The 21,563-nt window shown below is 40.9% G+C and overlaps 1 protein-coding gene across 2 annotated transcripts in view; it reads right to left on the bottom strand.

Moving 5' to 3' along the window:
* Positions 1-21,563, bottom strand: part of LOC307262884 (BAR/IMD domain-containing adapter protein 2-like) — a 69,353-nt gene that overhangs the window by 29,735 nt on the left and 18,055 nt on the right. For both annotated transcript variants that reach the window (XM_080043893.1, XM_080043894.1), the window contains exons 3-4: positions 16,329-16,415; positions 3,852-3,913 (exon numbers count right to left, since the gene is read on the bottom strand). In XM_080043893.1, the coding sequence (XP_079900019.1) occupies positions 3,852-3,913; positions 16,329-16,415 (149 nt within the window). The remainder of the gene's footprint in view (positions 1-3,851; positions 3,914-16,328; positions 16,416-21,563) is intronic.

The following is a 21,563-nucleotide window of genomic DNA, read 5'->3' on the forward strand; positions in this document are numbered from 1 at the left end:
AAATTTTCAATTCTCTCCAGATATTCTCAATTGTATGTATTAGGTCTGGACTTTGACTGGGCCATTCTAAAACATGACTATGCTTTGATCTAAACCAGTGGTTTTCAAACTGTGGGGTGCGGATGAATATGTGAAAAAAAAAATGTGTTTGTGTTTTTGATATTAACATCATATTAAGCAAATGTAAGTTATCAAAGGAATACAATGTTTTGGTCTAGATAGTTAATAGCCTAATAATTGAATCAGTTCATCTACTGGGAGATAATCTGAGGTTAACTGATCACATCACGTTCACGTCCTAGCACAGGGTGAATTGAGTTTATTTAAAAACATTTGGAAATGCCCTCAGTTGCCCATGCACTGTGTATAGTCTATAGCCTATTTCAGCCTTGTCTGTGGAAATAAAGATAGCTGGACAAGAGTTCTTCTGCTTCGTTCCTCTCACTGCATTTAAATGCATTCACTATATTACAGAGAAATATGTCTCGTTAAAGAAAAAGATCTCCAAGCCCATCCCAAAGGACCCTGCATAATATTTTATTTTAAATTAATATTTTTATGGAAAATCCATGTGTCTTTCTTCAATAGCTTCTAATTCATCCGACTCAGTGTCTCCAAATTATTTGTTCACACAAAATTCCTCAGATTTAGCCTCTTAATTTTCCTCTCAAAGTGCACCAGATTCATGCATTTCACTTTAAAAAAGGTAAAAAAAAATCTCCCGGGGGGGGGGGGGGTGGCATACCCCTGGACCCCCCTAGGAGGGTCTGGTTCTCTGTTGCCTAATAGTTTCACCCAGCAGGACATTGGGGGCACTAGCGAAAAAACACTGGGTGTGTGAATGAACAAAAGTCAATAATTTGGGCTGTCTGCCTATTTTCTCACTCCAATGCACTGCACTCAGTCACTACTATCCATGCTTTAAGGAAGCAGGATTAAACCACTGGATTAAGATGTTCAAATGTATTTTAAAAAAGCTAAACAAAAACATGCTTCGATAAAGATGTTTAGAATGTTTCAAAAATATGTTTAAAATGTGTAAAATAATGAAAAGACCTTTGCATTGTAGATCTGGCTGTATGTTTAGGGTAGAAGTTCTCCTTGAAGGTGAACCTCCACCCAGTCTCAAGTCTTTTGAAGACTCCAAAAAGGTTTTTCTGCCCTGTTTTTCGGCTCCATCCATCTCCCTATCAACTCTAACCAGCTTCCCTGTCCCTGCTGAAGAAAAGGACCCCAAAAGCATGATGCTGCCACTACAATGTTTCACGGTAGGGATGGTGTGTTCAGAGTGATGTTCGTGTTAGTTTCCGCCACACATTGCATTTTGCATTTAGGCCAAAAACTTCAGCTTTGGTTTCATCCGAATATGCTGCTCTGGTCAGATGAGACCAAAATTAAGTTTTTGGCCTTAATTCAAAATGCAATGTGTGGTGGAAAACTAACACTGCACATCAACTTGAACACACCATCCCTACTCTGAAACATGGTGGTGGCAGCATCATGCTGTGGGGGTGCTTTTCTTCATCAGGGACGGGGAAGCTGGTTAGAGTTAATGGGAAGATTGATGGAGCCAAATACAGGGCACACAACCTGTTAGAGTCTGCAACAGACTTGAGAGTGGGGTGGAGGTTCACCTTCCAGCAGGACAATGACCCTAAACATACAGGACAATGACCCTAAACATACAGCCATATCTACAATGGAATGGTTTACATTAAAACATATAGGCATGTTTTAGAATGGCCCATTCAAAGTCTAGACCTAAATACAATTGAGAATATCTGGAAAGACTTGAAAATTGCTGTTCACAGACGCTTTCCATCCAATGTGATGCTGAATCTGAAGCTCGGACTATTTTGCAAAGAAGAATGGGCAAAAATGTCAGTCTGTAGATGTGCAAAGCTGGTAGAGACATATCCAAATAGACTTGGAGCTGTAATTGCAGCAATAGGTGGTTCTACAACGTATTGACTCAGGGGGCTGAATACGTATGCACGCCACATATTTCAGTTTTTTATTTATTAAAAAAAAAGGAAAACCATGTTTCATTTTCATTCCACTTCACAATTAAGCGCCACTTTGTGTTGGTCTATCACATGAAATCCCAATCAAATAAATGTACGTGTGTGGTTGTTACGTGACAAAATGTGGAAAAGTTCAAGGGGTATGAATACTTTTTCAAGCCACTGTATATTTACATATGAGTATATCCATTAAGTGCAGACAGCTTGTGGGTGTCTAAGTGATGAGCACTTATGCCCAGAGTCTTCCTCTTTCCTGGACATACACTAATGAACTTCATATTGACTGTGGATAACTTGTCTTACAAACATATTACCCAGAATGCCATACTGTTACCAATCAACTCCCCCAGTCTGCAGCAGCTAACTGCGTTCTTTTTGGATTTATACAAACTCAGCATGTCTGTTGATTCAATATGAGTCAATGTTCATTTCATTATCATGGACTCAGTGTACTGCCCGCAGGGGCCACAGAGCTCAGCAGCACATGTGTTGTCACTGCTGGACAAATGTCCCCATACTACCTTACTATTTAGTATGCCAGAAAAAGATTTAGGGTGTCCCAATACATGCATATCAATTATAGTATGCTGGAAATGCATAAATGCCCCACTAACTACAATTGCATTTTGGAGTATTCGTCTTTATTCTTGACATTTCTCGACATAATGAAAAAAAAATCTTCCTAATCTGTTTATTTTTCTCTCCTGTGGCCCTAAAACTCTTCTGTACTTTAGTATGTAGTAAAAAGAAAAAAAGTATGTGATTTGGAACGCAGTGTGTGTTGTGTTCTAGCATCATGGAGCAGTGCCCATGAATGTACACTCAACAAAAATATAAACGCAACACTTTTGTTTTTGCTCCCATTTTTCATGAGATGGACTTAAAGATCTAAAATTCATTCCAGATACACAATTGTACCATTTCTCTCAAACATCGTTCACAAATCTGTCTAAATGTGTGATAGTGAGCACTTCTGCTTTGCTGAGATAATCCATCCCACCTCACAGGTGTGCCACATCAAGATGCTGATCTGACATCATGATTAGTGCACAGGTGTGCCTTAAACTGTCCACAATAAAAGGCCACTCTGAAATGTGCATTTTTTTTGCTTTATTGGGGGTCTGGGGACACAGAACCAGTCAGTATCTGGTGTGACCACCATTTGCCTCATGCAGTGCAACACATCTTCTTCGCATAGAGTTTATCAGATTGTCAATTGTGGCCTGTGGAATGTTGGTCCACTCCTCTTCAATGGCAGTGCGAAGTTGCTGGAGACGGCTTATGGTGGAGAAATGAACATTCAATGCACGAGCAACAGATCTGGTTGACATTCCTGCTGTCAGCATGCCAATTGCACGCTCCCTTAATGCTTGTGGCATCTGTGGCATTTTGCTGTGAGACAAAACTGCACATTTCAGGGTGGCCTTTTATTGTGGACAGTCTAAGGCACACCTGTGCACTAATCATGATGTCAGATCAGCATCTTTATGTGGCACACCTGTGAGGTGGAATGGATTATCTCAGCAAAGCAGAAGTGCTCACTATCACACATTTAGACAGATTTGTGAACAATGTTTGAGAGAAATGGTACAATTGTGTATCTGGAATGAATTTTAGATCTTTAAGTCCATCTCATGAAAAATGGGAGCAAAAACAAAAGTGTTGCGTTTATATTTTTGTTGAGTGTAGTTATTGCTGCAATAACCTGTTGTCCTATCTAAATCCTTTGGTAGAATATTACATTCTAAGACCTTTTTCACATAGTTCTATTGAGAGCACTGTGAACCAAACAGCTAAAAAAAAACGCTTTGAGCTTAGAATACCAACCATCTCCTCTAGCTGCACTTGGATCTGTCTGTGGACTTCAGCCATCTGGAACAGCACATCCCCTGCACAGAGAGAAAAGAGGGAGACAGGGAGAAAAGTGCATGAATAACACGCAACACCACAAGCTTTTTAAAAGAGTAAAAAAAGGAGGAAAGAGAGAAAGGGAACAAAAGAGAGAGAGAGAGCTACAGAGAGACCCCCAGCGTGCAATGTTCATGCAGTAATACAAGACAAAAGACATACAGGACATGTGACTTGTAACCGGGACAACTGAGAGCACGATGGAAGTTTCTTTTTGGTAAAAGTGAACAGAAAACAGATCAAATGGAAAACGATAACATGTGACAGCAGGTACGGAAAATGGAGGAGACAAAATGCTTCAAATGAATGATGTTTTTCTTCAGGCTTGAGTAAGTACTGATGTCTTGTGGAGATCAAAACGTATTGCCTTTCTTTCTTTGGTTAATCTTTCATCAGGCGATGGGATTTTTCTAGAACCCCCCAAAAAAAATAGATAAATAAAAGGATAAAAACGAAAAATACACCTCAAAGAAAGGTTAGAGTCTCCACAAAAAAAGGAGTTAAAAATGGAAGTATAAGCAATAAAAGGGAAGAGATAAGGGAGGGGTCATGCAGCTACAGTGAGAGTGTTTGGTTCATATACCTACAGGCTGCCTCTTCTGAATATGCAGAGCATTGTCAAGAAAAAGGAACAAAAAGAGTTGAGCGAAGGACACATATACAAAGAGAGACCTGGTGGAAAGACAGTGTGAGATCTGCAATGTATACAGGAAAATGAGACACACATTCATAGCACTGAATAAAAAGGGTCCAAAGGGCCCCTTAGCTTTAGCTATGTCACACATACTTCATAATGGGCTTTTTACCTGTTTCCCAGTGGTAACATGCAACATCAGCAAGCAGTTATGATGGTTTATATGGATTGCTTTTGATTACTCTTGGAAACATTAATTCCATTATGTTTAGATAACTGAAAATGGATTTTCTTAGTGAGAGCACTATGGATTTAATTTACTCTTAACTATTTTACAAAAACAGTGTCAAGCAGTGAAGTAAAGCCAGGCACACTTTCAGTCCCCTTGCTTAATGTAGCATTATAAGCAGTAGCTATAGAAAATGTGTTCATTATTTTAATATCACACTTTATTTTGCAAACATGAATGAAATGCTATGACATTTAAAGTGTTTGTATACAAGTTCTACCATGTAGGAATAGTCTACATTATTACAACTGTGTTTTACTTTATTCATTCATTCATTTTCAGTTTACACACCAGCCTAAACTCAAATGTAGGCTAATAGGAGTTATAGCTTTGACCAATGCATTACAAAACACATATTATCTGCTTAAAAATTATATTACTTTATAAACCAATTATTAAACATGTGTATGCTTATTAACGCTGAGGACGAGGAGCTAAGCGTCAAATTGAAGTCAAACAGGGTTTTTAAACAGTGGTTTGACAATTAAAAGGTAAATTACAAACCATTGTCTTACATTTGCATGAAAACCAAACATTGTGTTTGTTTGTTTTTTATCACTTGCAGTATTGAGTGCAATCACTGGCCCTCTGGCTCTTGTGTATACTCCGGACAGCCTGCTTTAATGTCCATGGTGAAACCTGGCCAGTGATCTGGTGCCTCACAGGCAGGCCTAAGCATCTCGTCAGTTCCCAGCAGGCCTGCTAAGAAGCTTACAGATACTCATCCCTGAACACACAGCCCTTCTGGCTTAGACACCCATGGCATTCCGCTGGCGGCTTCAACTTGCTGGATCAATTAATAAATGAGTAGCCAACACTGTACTGTACCACACACACACACACACACACACACACACACACACACACACACACACACACACACACACACACACACACACACACACACACACACACACACACACACACACACACACACACACACACACACACACACACACACACACACACACACACACACACACACACACACACACACACACACACACACACACACACACACACACACACACACACACACACACACACACACACACACACACACACACACACACACACACACACACACACACACACACACACACACACACACACACACGCACGCACGCACACACACACACACACAGCAAACTGGCGGGTAGTGTGTTTGCAAGAAGCCAGAAGGGTAAAGAATGAATGAATTTTGCGAGAGATGTTATCTCGTCATCTGCAGTTTCATTTCTGCACAATGTACGGGGCCAACGCAAAGCAAGAAGAATAAGAAAGAAAAACATCACACTGTAGAGATGCAAATCGTTACCATGGCAACTTCAATATCATATCACACAGTAACAGTAGCAGAGCATTGGACTGTAGCCTTCAGGGGGAAGTTACACAGTGCATAATTCAATCAGGAATCAATAAAGAGGCATACAGTGGAAAAACTGGAATGTTTTGCATAAGGTTATTGTTTCGTACTATGCAGAAAAATATTTGGCGGACATGACACAACCTGGCCGACTTAGTGTAAGAGTTTCCAACCCCAACGAGGATATCCGCATACCATGCTAAGAGCAACGTGAAAGACCGGTCCATATCCACGGTGACCAGATTGTACACACTCTGACACACAGATACACATTCCCACACAACCACAAAAACACAAGTAAACAAACCCTTCCGAAAACTTGTCATTACTGAATCAATATTTCGGAGTTGGCTTCACAATGTCCCCATGTACCTGACTGAGGGGAAGACAATAGCTCCTTTGTGAGGGAGGTGAGCTCAGGTTGATCTGCACCTGCAGCAGCGCGGCAAAACAAGCAGCCACATGCCTGCCAGCTTTACACCACTGAGTCAGAAGAGGAAGCATGGCCACGCGGACTTGAACAGACTGTCCCCGGTGAAGTATGACATCAGCCTGTGTAGATGGATTGACTTGTGCTTGTTTAACACAAGAGTTTTCTACACCCACACAGGTATAGAGAGAAAACAGGATGCAGGCTATACGGAAGCAGCAAAAGTGGACATTTGCACAATGTTGAGCAGAGAGAAGACGAGAGACGGAGGGAGGGAATGGAGGTGGGATGGAGAGGCACTGAATCACTGGTGAAGGTCAAGCTGGATTCACTATGGCGTCGTCATGGCAGCAGGATAATGCTAGGGTCGTTGCCATGGGAGAAGTTGAAAGATGAGGGCGCCCGGCGGCTGCAAAGTGTTGTGTTACAAAACAGCGTGTAACAGATCTCCACCCAAACTATCGCCTATCATTACATCAGCTACTGCACTTCCCTTGGGGGGTGGAAGTGACTTCTACTTTTTGGTGGCGAGTTCTGTATACAGTAGCATGTGTGATTGTGTGCACACAGTGTGTGAGTAAACATAACAGTTATGGTAATACCTGCCTAGCGTGCTAAGTCCCAAGGGAAACAAACAAGTGGGAAAGTATAATGGGGCAGCAGCGGGATAATGTGCAAGACTCAGATAATAACTGGGTCTGGGTGGCCGTGTAAAAGTGTGTATGTGCGCTTGTGTACACTTGTGCACGTTACTATCCCTGTGAAAGCATACCATTTAAACACAGTCCATTTGGAAGTGCTTTTGCAGTTTACGCTTTGCAGTTCATCCATCCCTTTGCCCTATATCTATCTCTCTCTCTCCCACACACACTCATCTTATAGTGGATGATAACCTGAGATTGAACACTTTTTCCCACAATGCTCATTCACAATGGAGAGAAAACTATTGCTATCTAAATGACATGTTGCTAATATTGGAAGCTCAAACATCACAGCTGTTAGCAACCCACTAACCTAATACAAGTGTGTCCAGCAATGGTGTCATGCATTTAGGACCATAATGAAGGCTCAACATGGAGAAATGTAAGACATCCAGTAGAGAAGGGGGACCAGACTGCAGTTGCAAATAATGTTGACATTTAGTCTGGCGACTCAGGTAGGGTTGTCACGCATAGTCTGGCCTGCTGGATAAGACCGCATGTAGCAAATCCAAACCATCTGGCATCAGTGAGCCAAAACCCTGCCCTCTTTTTAAGCTGCTGTAACACAAGCCTTTACCACACCACACACTGCTACAGCAAACAAAGCTGAAACACAAGGGTTTTTTTTTCAGTCAAATTAGAATTGTTTCTATAGTGGCTACACATTGTGAAAGTCTCAGGATTCCATATTGTATTTATTATATTTTTTTTTAGTTAATATAAATTATTTATTTTTAGCTCAAAAAAACAACAACATATCCCATGAAGCTAAGCCAGAGAACAGATGTCTAAGCCTCATGGGAACTGTATTTGTGGAATGCTAAATATAATGATTATGTGTTTAAACTTGGTCAACACTTTAAAGTCTGAGGAATTAAATGCTGCTGTCCAATTAGCCCAGAAGAGGAAATAAAAAAAAGGTAGCATATTAGCTTTTGAGTCATGCTGAGAAAAGAAGCCTATTCAGAAGTAGCTATTGGGCTAAAGTAAACATACAAATGGTACATTTTACAATTATAGCGTGTTAAGGCTTTTGTTGACCCATTCACGCAGGCACTCACACACTCAGGGTGCTGCATAATAATGAGGAGGGAGAAAGAAACTAAGGTGAATATATAGTGAAAAAAGTCAAAAAGATGGCAATGAGGTTAACATAAGGACCTCTCAGTGAGACATATATATGATGGTGCGCATGTTTGTGGTTGGGTGGGGAATCCCTTACAAGATCTGGGGTGTCGTTGTCCCTCCACTGTTGGCCAAAAATCTTCTAAAAAACCAAATATGCAGGACAAAGAAAAATAAGGCTTAACATGAAAGAGAAAAACCGACTTTGTCAGAGGGAAAATGAAGCAGAGAAAGATAAGCAACAGCTAGGGCCGTGTTCAGGATAACCCCTTGTGATGTCTCAATGGTCTCATGCGCCATTTTGCACCTCAATGATACATACGTAGTCCTGCTTTCTCCAGATCTGTGTAGCAGAGCCTGTTGCACTTAAGGAAACAACTGCAGAGTCATGCAGCTACCTGTTGTGGTATGGAGATTCAAGGAGGGGCTAATTGAAAAACCAAACAGAGCTCTTTTGAGTGTGTGTGTGTGTGTGTGTGTGTGTGTGTGTGTGTGTGTGTGTGTGTGTGTGTGTGTGTGTGTGTGTGTGTGTGTGTGTGTGTGTGTGTGTGTGTGTGTGTGTGTGTGTGTGTGTGTGTGTGTGTGTGTGTGTGTGTGTGTGTGTGTGTGTGTGTGTGTGTGTGTGTGTGTGTGTGTGTGTGTGTGTGTGTGTGTGTGTGTGTGTGTGTGTGTGTGTGTGTGTGTGTGTGTGTGTGTGTGTGTGTGTGTGTGTGTGTGTGTGTGTGTGTGTGTGTGCGATTTGATCTAGTCTTAAGAAACCTCAGTCAAGATGCATCAGCGATCACTAAGGGGCTGATCTAAGATCTGAAATAAATAGGGCTAAATTGCGTGAGCATTCTAAAAAATTGCATGTTTGTTTTGTGGGCGTGTTGTGATCAAGTAAGAGTAACTGGGCTAATGAGAATGGGTGCAAACATGTTAGAGGAAGTAGATCGAAATTAGGTTTTTTGCATGTTTTACTGGTTTCAATATTTGGACTGAGAAATGAGTTCTCACGTGTCAAGTGTGTGCTGGAGTGTAAATGTGTGTGAGAGAGGCCAGAGTTGTCTGCGCAGTGCTTTTTGTTCATGTCCATCCCAGCTGTTTAAGCTCACATTAAGCACCCCACCGCCACGAACGAATGAAGGGCAAAAGGGAAATGCGTGTAGATGGAGAGTGTTGGGGCCACTGGGTTACCCATCATGCATTGCGTCTCTCAGAAATAGAGCATGAAAAAAAAGCAGGGACCCCTTGGGATGGTGGCACAGAACTAAGAAAAGAGCTCTTCTGCTCCCATTTAAACAAGGACAGGTGTTGGAGGAGGAGGAGGAGAGAGGTAGAGGCCAGACTATAAGACGGAGAAAGAGAGAGAGAGAGAGGGAGAGAGAGAGAGAGGGAGAGAGAGAGAGGGAGAGAGAGAGGGAGAGAGAGATGCCGCGTGTATACAGCATGTGTACACGTGGTTGCTCATTCAGATACAGCATGTCAGGGCTAACACTTCACCCGTCACTGCCATCGTCAGCCCCCTTGACAAACACACATAACACACACAGATGATTGAATGCTTATGTCCCAGATCTGTTGACCCCAAAAAAAGATAAAAATTGTGCTACATCAGTTTGGAGCCTCATTTTCCCCATGTGAACCTTTGTTTTCTCTCCGGTGATTTTCCTTTTATTTGGTTCTTGTTCTTTATGGGCCAGCTCTCAAACCCAAGAAATCAATTACTACAGTTTACTAGGTCCCCCCTTGTTTCCCCTTCTCTAATGCATGTCATGTCCCATAAGACAAGTGATTGTGCTGAATCATACCTGTGTTGTATTATTAGAATTAGAGAAGTAACAGAAGTTAATAAGAGGGGGAGACAGAGATATTGGATTTTGCTCCGGCTTGGGGAGCTTGAACTGTAAGTACTTCAACATTCTTGTCCGGGTTTTTGAAAAAAAACACACCAACCAGCCAAATGGATCCGAGAGGGCTTTTTTATTTTGTATTGTTAACCAGAGGCCCAGGATAAAAGGTAAGCCATTGCAAATAGAAAAATATAGCACATTGGCTACTTCTACTACTCTGACTTTCCCCTACTTATCCTTGTTATTTCAAAACAGTGAGACACTATAGCCATGAAAGGAAAGCACAGCGGAACATACTCAGTCGAGCACAGAGCAGCTCTCAACCCCCACTTCACCTGAGGGGTTCTAAAAGCACAGAGCTGACCAGTAGTGGTGAATTGTAAACACAAATTGTTCCATTGCCCAAAGAACCTATTTCCTCCAGTATGTAGTATTCTGTGTCGTGTCAGTTCATTAGATTCAAGTAGCCCAGAGGTCATTTTATACACACAATAGGGTAACTAAACATTTTGATTTAGGGCAAAATAACATTGGAATAAAGACCAAAAAAGTCAAAGAAAGAGCATACAAGGCTGCGTCTTGTCCTCCACTCTTCTTCTGACACACTGGCCAACCGTTAACTAGGAGATTGTTATTATCTTCTAATACAATAATGGAAAACTAGGAAAAATGTATAAGAATAAAGATAAAGACTCGCTAAGACTTTTGCTGACTTAAGGGATTAGCATGTCGCATATAAACGCAGCAGAGAGAGCATCACACATGCTGATTCTACAACGAGACCCAGTAGGTTGACTTTTATATGAACTCAAACCAATTATGCATGCTCAAGCTTGATTTTCTTGGGAAAATAAGTAATCTCTATCAATGAATGTACAGCTCCAAAACTGAGTGCATGCAAGCTAATTCACATGACTTTTTGCCTTTTTTTTTTTTTTTTTACAGGTCGGCTGATTGGTTGGACTTCTGACCAGTTACATCAGAGATTGAGCAGCTCCAGGGATGATGACAAGATACAAATACTAGGAATTTAAAGGGGGGAGTTAAAACCTGTAAATTGCCTATTTGGCTTGGAGTCTGGTCGTAAATAACAAGCCTTTTAGTTCAGAGGAATATAAACACAGTGGAGCAGAGATGGTCGGTTAAGATTGTAGTAACAATGTCCAGCCCCCACCGATTCTATTTTCCCTGTATTTCCCTAGAAGGTTCTGTAAAAGCCACACATATCACCAAGGTAATACGTGATCACTCTTTCTTCATGAAGAAGGAGGAAAGAAGACAAGGAGGATGGAATAAAACAGAGGGAGAGAGAGAGGAGGAGGGAGGGCAGGTGTGTGTGAATGCATGTGTGTGTGTGTGTGTGTGTGGGTGGCAAAGTGACAGGCGATGATTAGCCCAACCAGAGGAGGATATGTGGGAGGGAGTGCGTGGGAGTAGTGGGGCTGGCGAGAGTGAGAGAGAGAGAGAGAGAGAGAGAGATAGAGAGAGTGCAAGAGACAGCTTTAGGCGGAGATATACTCAAGTGGATTAAAAGAGCACTCGTACTATAACTGCATAGAAATGACGGAAGAGGTTTATGCATAGAAAATGCACACAGCCATGTAGGTGTAAAAAAGGCGTGAACACATGTGGTGCATGTCACTGTACTGTGTTCTAAACATGTGTAGTGTGTGATTTGCTGATTATAACAGCAACAGAGGGCATTGTTTCCCAAGGTAATTTCAATCCCTGTTTTAAGCAAGATGCGTGTTTGTGTGTTTTTGTGTGTGAGAAAGAGAGAGAGAGACCTGAGGAGAAAGAGAAGAGGGAAGAAGAAAGAGATGGAGAGCAGCTGCCGCCGACTCTTATGTGTGTAGGTGGGACCATTTGCAGGCCGTCTCTTGCTGAGCGACTGAGGAATTAACAGGCTTTTAGGAGGTGCAACAATAACTATAACTCAATACACGCAAGTGAGAGTGTGAACATGCGCAAATGGCTGTATAAAAAAAAATACATGTCTTTTTTTAAGGATAATGAGCCAATCAACTCTAAAACGATTCAAACTAATAACAACATAACATGATCATGTAACTGACTTGATTAATTACGAGTGTGGAAAAAATCAAGGATGTAGAGTCACTCAGACACCGAACACAAAGCTAAGTAATGGACATGAGTGTAAACACAGCCTTCAATCAGCTACTGGGGATAGAACTGCTTTCAAATCTGTACAACATAATGGAACCTGGATGGAGATGAAAATGAGCAACAAATATCACACCTGCGTCCGATGGCCTGACAGACCTGGGGCCTGTTTCAGGAGGCGGGTTTTAAGGCAACTCAGAGTTTGTTCGCTCTGAGTTAGTGTAAACTCTGGGTTTTCCATTTCAGGAAGAAGGTTCAAGCGCAACTCGGGTCCGTTACTGCGGCAACATCCGCCGTGGGTCTAACCTGGGTGGTTTGAGGGAACCAACGCTGTCCCTGCTTTCCGAATCGCATACTTTCTACTATTTAGTATGCTAGAAAAAAGATTTAGTATGTCCCGATTCTTGTGGCCAGATTTCGGATGGTTAGAAAGACCCGGATGTCTACTACATCCGGCTAAGATTTTTTGTGTTGAAAACAGCATCCTATTTGGGCGATTCTGACCCATAATCCAGTGAGAACCTGAAGTGATGTGACATCAAAGGAGCCTCCATATGAAAACAAACGGGGATGTGACGGACATAAAAGCAAGAGGCAAGATCAAGGCGCAATGTTATGATGAAATAAATAAGTAAAAGTATGTCCCAAGTGTATGCCTAGTCTACTGCATCCTAACTAGATTCTTTTTATCGTCGGATGTAGAATAGAAAAAAGAAAGATTTTGCGATTCAGAATACAGGGCGAGTTTGTTTTCACTTTACGCTGCAGCTCCGACTGAAGTGTCACAACGTATCCCTGTAGAGTTTAAAGCAAAATCACTCCATAGAAATCTCCATCGGGATGTTTTTATAATTTCCTGACGATTTCACGTTTGATCGATCATTTATCTGATCAGTACTCTCAGCCTTTTGTGTCGTTCATATAGGCGAACCACCTAACACACCGTGAACATGCTCTACATTCAGATTAATCAACCCATTTATGTTGTATCTCATTATTTTATCTAGGATGTTAGTTATCTAACATCTGTGCCACTGAACAGATTTCTGTCAGGTTGAAATGTAATTCTGCGGCTGCACGCGAGCGATTACTGTTCACATGTATGATCCCAAACTCACAGACGAGCCTCATTAAATAGCCTTATATGAATATAGAGATGATTTATTAATTTAAACTGACCACTTGAGGAACATGGATTTGGTTATAAATCAATCAGGCGCTTCAATGAAAAACGTCACCTAATTTGATGTTAATGTCTTTCACTCATTTAAAAAGGAGCGACATCTATATAATATGCTGCTACTGCAGAAAAAGTGTGTTGGATTAGTGGCTTTCTCGAAAGCTGTTGTAATTGGGTTTACATACTTTTGATATCACACTGAACCTATTGGCTACAGTCCCCCCTCTCTCACACACACTCACACACACAAACACACAAAAAAAGCTTCCTGATGTGCTTATATTACTTTATGTAAATAAGATATGTGTGTTTTAATTGTCTTGGCTCCTTTAATATTGCATAATAATGAACATTGCCATCCTCTTCCATTTAGAATTCCCTTGACTTACTAGCTCTCAATATGGTGTTTTGGTTATAGTTATTCATTTTATAATACATTGGATTTCCTAAGTGCATTTAGATAAGCAATCAATTTCCTAGTTAAATCTAGGTGTGGTGCCCCTTAAGAAGTTAAGTTTGAATTCATTTCTGTTATTTTCTTTTCTTTTCTTTTCTTGATAGCCGGGAGGGGAGGGAACCCCCCCTGCTTCCTCTTATTCCATTTCATGCAACTTACAAACATTCTATGTAGAAAACCACACTTTTTAAAAACTAGAATCAATTCAGATACTCACAACAATGCTTAAGCAAAATAAGGACAACAAGAATGACAAAACCAGGATTTAAAAGCTAGTTCTGGAAAATGTATAAAGACTGACACCTCCAAAGTGGCAGTATCTCACATCCATGAATCAAACGGGGCTGTAGCTTGTTTCAGCTAACCTTCCAGTATACTCTCCTCTTCCCCTCCCATGGATATTTCTGTGCTTGGACCAGCAGCCAAACAGGAAACTGTGTGCTCTGGGTCAGCCCTCTTTACATGTGCTTTGACATGGAGGTCCTGGGCCTGGCGCCGACCTCAGGGTGGGGACTCCACAAAGGGTCACGGAGCAGGTGGCTGGAAAGTAAAACAACAGCAGTCCTTCCCTTGGGTATCGCACAGTGGGCGTGCAGCAGAGGGGAGTGTAGCTGGGTGTAGCTGGCACATGAACAACAGAGGCTAATATATATAGCTTACATGACAACCTCTCTTTAAAATAAGGTGACGCTTGATGAATTCAACCAGAGACAAAAAAGACAGAGAAGTCAATGACAAAGAGAATGAGTCATCAAAAAAAATCTCCATTCCCTTGTAGATCATATCCAGGCAGGGCTTTGGAATATGGAATCAGCTTTCAGTTCCCTCACTCGTATAGTTGTGACGAAAGAGGTAAGTAAATGTATTCACACACACACGTCACTCACACACACACACACACACAGCATTTGTATTTACTTCATAGATATGTGTAACAACATACAGGGCAGGGGTGAGTCAACTACCTTAAATATGATATCAAATTCCTTGCTGTCAGTCTGTTTGCACATACATGTTCAGGCATGGACAAGTGCGCCAGTGTAAAGCGAGGGCTCAGTTCAACATAGGTATATACCCGCTGGAAACTTTGGAGTCGATGGAAAACCTCACAGAGACCGCAAGATAGAGAGAGATAGAGAGAGAGAAAGAGAGAAAAAGAGAGGGTCGCTTACTGAATAAAACATCCTGAGAGCACTTTCATGTCAGTCCCTGTTGGCCCTGGGCTGGAGGAAACCCAAACTGGATCTGGTATCTCTACCGCAACAAAAGGCGCCCGTCAAATCAACAGCTACCTCTACGCAGATCAAGCGGTCGAAAGCACAATCAGAGCAAAGGGAATCTCTTCAAACATGAGCTGATTTCCCCATGGGCCAGTGACAGCAAACACAGACAGACTCAGAGACAGTCATCACCTAGGTAACTACACAGTACGAGAGGACCAGGTGTTGCTTTTCCAATTGACCTCGTATGTTTGTTGAACATAAACGCGCGCAAACACACACACACAGTCACACACACACAACTAATTGGCATGGCAGACACATAAGGTGTGACACTGCCAACCCCTGGTATACAGACACATTTTACCACACAGTATCAATTACTCAAACTCCTACCAGGCTTTTCAAAAATCAATCTTCCGGTCGAATAACGGACATGTTACCAGCATCTATATTGTTGTGAATGAATGATGTTCAGCTCCCTCCTCTCTGTACTGCATTCACTATGGTTACCTATTTCTTTCTCCGATGACATTGCTCTGACAAATGTAGGCCCATATTTTGTGTGTGTGTGTGCGTGTGTGCGTGTATATATATTATATATATATATATATATATATATATATATATATATATATATATATATATATATATATATTATATATATATATATATTATATATATTATATATATATATTATATATATATATATATATGTATATATATATATATATATTATATATATATATATATATATATATATATAATTGAAAAAACAGGAAAATTCCTTCAGTACACAATCCAACAACAAAGTAAAAAAGTGAAACAATTCTAAATGCTCTATCAACAGACATATTTCTCTGCCAACGCAACTTATCGTCACAGAGAAGGCCTATGTTATATGTTATATGTTGTGTGTGTGAATGTGAGGGCGTACAAAGAGCTGATGCTGCAGTTGAAGGGCGGCGTGACCGAGGCCAACGCCAAGAAGAAGAAGAAAAAAAAAAAGTTTGATAATCAGGTATGTCTGTCACTTACCCAAATCTTTGGCTCCCTGACTCTCACTGGCCAGTTCCCCCATCCTGACCAGAGCATCAAAATAACCTTTGGCCGCAAACGTCACACCTGTAGAGACAAAGAGAAAGCAAGAACAAAAGAGAAAAAGCAGGTTGGTTATTAAAGGTTCAGTAAGCGGAATGGACAGTTTAGCTAACTTCCTGTCAGTAACTGCAGTTAGCAGTCCCCTCCCTCGTCCCCACGTCACCACATTAATGCACTGCGGTCTTCAAGCAGTTACTTATCTAGCGTCATCTCAGATCCATAAGTGTGATAAAACATGATAAAAAAACACTTGGGAAGGAATTTTACCTGCTCCGCCAATTTAGGTGCATTCACATTCACCCATCTGTCGCTCTGCACGTGCACCGGCAGTGAGACGGGTGCCGGTTGGTAGCGTTCTCTCTTCTGATTGGTTATCAGTAGTGGGATCCCCGAAAAGTTTATTTGCCGATTACATGCAGAGCAGGTGACTGAGAGATCGGCTTTATGAAACGCGCACACTATATAAGTGATCACTGTGTGAATAAAGAGCGATTTAACACTTATATTAACATAAATAAATTGTTTACTTCAGCTTTAAAAAAGTAAAAGTTAGTGTCGTGCAACCTCTACCAAAAAAGAGGTTGGCTTCTCGCCATCAGAAAAGCAGGCAAAGCTGATGTGGCCACGCAATCACTCCATATCATCCTGTTGTCATTTTGCATGCTTGATTGGCAGGAGGAAATCATTTACTGACAGATAATTGTTGATTGAGGGGGGGAAGCCAAACAGTACACAAAGTGTTTCCAGTTTCTATTTCATTCCGGGGCTTAGTGTTTAACGAAAGGGGAAGACTGGTAGGTGATGATGATGATGATGATATGTCAATCTTAAGAGGGGGGGGGGGGGGGGTCTCAGTATATTTCCACTACATTTCACATTCACTGATGCCAGAATTTTAAAGATAAAAAGTGAAACACTTCCTTTGTCACCCTCCCCCCCCCCCCCGTGTGTTAAACTGTTTGGCTAAATATATTACCCACATTACAGTGAGTCAGACTTCATACTTGTGTGCTTTCAAAGACATAGACATATTCCTGATGTCGAACTAGCTTTAGACTTTTTCATTTCCACCTTTCTATCTATTTTAAATACACATGCCCCCTTTAAGAAGTATAGAGTTAAGGATAGATCCAGTCCTTGGGTTAGTCCAGAACTTACATCTCTTCTCCGAACTAGAAACAAAGCCTGGTCTCTTGCTAGACGTACTAATAACGCCTCACATTGGACTGCATTCAGAGCCTTAAGAAATAAATGTACATCCTTAGTGAGGAAGAATGTATCTGACTACTATTTAAAATTGATCACAGACACCTATTCTAACCCAGCACAATTCTGGAAGGTGGTTAAAACCAACAAAAATAGCTCTGCTACATCAGCTTCTATTCCAATTCAGGTTAAATTTGATGATAGTTTTATTACCGATCAAACCGAGATCTGCGCTGGTTTTAATAGACATTTTAATGTTGCTGGCCATATCTTCAAAGAGGACAACTCTAGATCTTCTCTAGCAGACAACCAGCTACCCCTTGAACAGGTTCATATGCCTACCACCAATGATGTTCCTCAGTTTTCTATTATTCCTGTGTCCTCCAGTATGGTTCTTGATGCTCTCTTAAGCATTGACCCCAAGAAATCCACTGGAGAAGACAACCTAGACCCATTCTTTCTCCAACTCTCTGCCCCTGTAATTGCAGAGTGTATTACCCACATTTTTAACCTTTCTATATCTTCCTGCGTTATTCCAAGGATCTGGAAATCAGCTTGTGTCCTTCCTTTGTATAAAGCGGGAGAAAAAACTGACCCTAATAACTATAGGCCAATATCCAGACTGTCATGTCTGTCAAAAACGCTGGAATCCCTTATTAATTACCAATTGAAAACATTTCTCTCAAGTCACACTATTTTATCTGTTCACCAATCTGGTTTTAGAACTAACCATAGCACTATCTCTGCCATCACTCTGGTTACTAACAATATTGTCTCTGCCTTAGATAATAGTAATCACTGTGCTGCCCTCTTTATTGATCTCAGTAAAGCCTTTGATACAGTAGACCATTCTTTACTATTAGATAAATTGGCTAACATTGGTATTAGTGAAAATGCGTGTAGCTGGTTCAGTAATTACCTTTCTGACCGATCTCAATGTGTGAAGCTAGGTAATATCCAATCTGGTTTCTTACCCATAACCAAAGGTGTTCCACAAGGTTCAATTTTAGGTCCGGTACTATTCACCATCTACATCAATGATATTGTGTCTCTTGTCAGTGGTTGTCAAATCCATTTATATGCTGATGACACCATCTTGTACTGTGTTGCTGACTCTGCAAAGTCAGCTATTGAGAACCTGCAACTGTCCTTTAATGCTCTTCAGAATGCTCTTATTTCACTTAAACTTGTCCTTAACCAGACTAAAACTAAATTCATGTTGTTCTCTAGGGCTAGAGATTTAGACAATAGTGCATGCATCTATGCTGTAAACGGTTCTTTGATCGAAAAAGTCTCTGAATATAAGTACCTTGGTATCTGGCTAGATGAAAAACTCTTTTACATTTCACATAAAAAATCTTGTCTGTCGTCTGCGACAAAAGATTGGATATTTTTATAGGAATAAAGCTACCTTCCCGTTGTTTAGTAGGAAAAGGATTATTGAGGCAGTTTTTATGTCTGTCCTTGATTACGGTGATGTGGTTTATCGGCATGCATCTCGTTCATGCCTTAAACTCCTTGACTCTGTATTTCACTCTGCTTTGAGATTCATTACAGGAGATGCTTATGATACACACCATTGTGTTTTATATGAAAAGGTTGGGTGGTCCTCCCTTAAGGAGAGACGTGATGCACATTGGCATATTTTTATATATAAAGCTCTGACTGGAAAGCTACCACTCTATCTGACAGAAATGCTGCTTATTTCAGATGGGCTTTATCAAACCCGCTCAACTGACATGATCATGTTATATGTCCCCTATCCCCGGTCTGAGCTTGGTAAAACCGCTTTTAGCTATAGTGCCCCTGACTCCTGGAACAGCCTACAACATACAATTAAAATAAATACACTCATATCTGTTAACCAATTTAAAAGTATTATTTTGAATCAACCCCTCCACACTTGTAACTGTTTTAATTAGGCTATTATTTATTTCATTCAATTGATCTGAATGTTTTAAATTGTTGTTGTCTGTGTGTGTGTGTGTGTGTGTGTGTGTGTGTGTAAACTTGTTATGTATTCTCATTGTATATTGTGTATCTGTACTCGACGTCATTGTAAAAGAGGGTCACCCCTCAATTGATCTTTCGAGGTTAAATAAAGGTTACAAACAAACAAACAAACAAACATAATGCTTGGTGTTAAGAATCTATTTTGTCGGACTGTTTTATACCTCGGCTCTGTTTGATATATGACTAAATGGGGCACTAAAATTCTAAATTTGCCGCCAAACAAAAAAAAACGCTATTAACCACATGCTGTTACCACCACTAGTCTTTTTCCTTCTTCCACTCTGAGCACTGCCCAGCAGGGTGACACCGTTGCTGGGGGAGACAGCTGACTAGTACTTGGATTATTATGGTTCAAAGGAGTCTTCCCCTGTAGCTGCTATGAGTGAAGGTGTAATAATGAAACTCTAATTGCCTATAATCTAATGGGTTTTCCTAAATGCTTGAGTAATTAGTTTTTCTTTCCCCCCCAGCGCTCAAGGGGTCACGCAATGAAACTGCCGCATGTATGCACATTGCATAGAACACTGATTTGTGCAAACACACACCTGCTTGTTCGCACACACACACACACACACACACACACTTGACCCTTTTACACAAAAACAATGTGAGGTTAAATACTATTAGCAGCCATGACTCCGCTTCCCTCCCGTATGATAAATAATTCTTGAGCATGTTACCGGGCCCAGGGGCCTCAGGGAGCCCTAAGCTCATAACTTTTCATGTCGCATTGTCAAAGAGCTCAGTCACTCATGTCAATAACAGGGTCCAGAAAGGAATAAGCCTAAATATAAGGAAATAAATCATCATGGGCCCCTCAACTAGTAGGGGAGAAATACAAAAGCATAAGAAAACAGCATTAGTAGCTCTGTCTAAGGGGCTTCATGATGAGCCTTTAGGGCCCCCACACACATACGGGAATATGATTTATATGTGTAAATTCTATACTGTTCATACAAAGTAGCTATCCACCCTTTATCTGTTGAAATGAGTCTCTCCATCATAGAACATGAGTCATAGAACATGAGTCTGCAGACCAATCTACTGTTTTTACAGTTGCAGAGTAAAGAGTGCTGCCTCATTAAGAAAAATCTGAAAAATAATGTTCCTTCTGCATCTCAGGATTTGATATAGCCTCTAAATTTTCCCCTCAAAGTGCACCAGATTGATGCATTTTAATTCAAAAGGCACACATTTTCTTACGGGGGAGGATGCCCCCGGACCCCCCAACAAGGACCAGGGTCCCTCCCACAGTATCCCTTACTTCTTGAATTTCAAGAAACACATTAAATCAATTAATAAGTCAGCATACTACCACCTTAAAAACATATCAAGAATTAAAGGACTTATGTCTCAGCAAGATTTAGAAAAACTTGTCCATGCATTTATCTTTAGTAGACTTGACTACTGTAACTGTCCTTGCAGGCCTTCCAAAAAAATCTATCAGACAGCTTCAGCTAATTCAGAACGCTGCTGCTCGAGTCCTCACTAGGACCAAAAAAGTGGATCACATTACCCCAGTTCTGAGGTCTTTACACTGGCTTCCTGTCACTCAAAGAATTGATTTCAAAATACTGATGTTGGTTTATAAAGCACTAAATGGTTTAGCGCCAAAATACATTACTGATCTGCTGATACGTTATGAACCGTCCAGAGCCCTTAGGTCGTCTGGGACAGGTGTACTTACAGTCCCAAGAGTTAGGACTAAACGAGGAGAAGCAGCTTTTAGTTTTTATGCACCAAATATCTGGAACAAACTCCCAGAAAACTTGAGGTCTGCTGCAACCCTCGGTTCTTTTAAATCGAGTCTGAAGACTTTTCCGTTTCCATTTTAACCTGTACTTTTTATTTAATTTAAATGTTTTACTTCTTTTCATTCGCTTTTAAATGTCTTCTAATGTGTTTTATGTATTCTAATCTTGCCCCTGTAAAGCACTTTGAGTGGCCTTGTGT

Source organism: Ammodytes marinus, assembly GCF_949987685.1.
Source record: "Ammodytes marinus genome assembly, chromosome: 16".
Classification (NCBI taxonomy): Eukaryota; Metazoa; Chordata; class Actinopteri; order Uranoscopiformes; family Ammodytidae; genus Ammodytes; species Ammodytes marinus.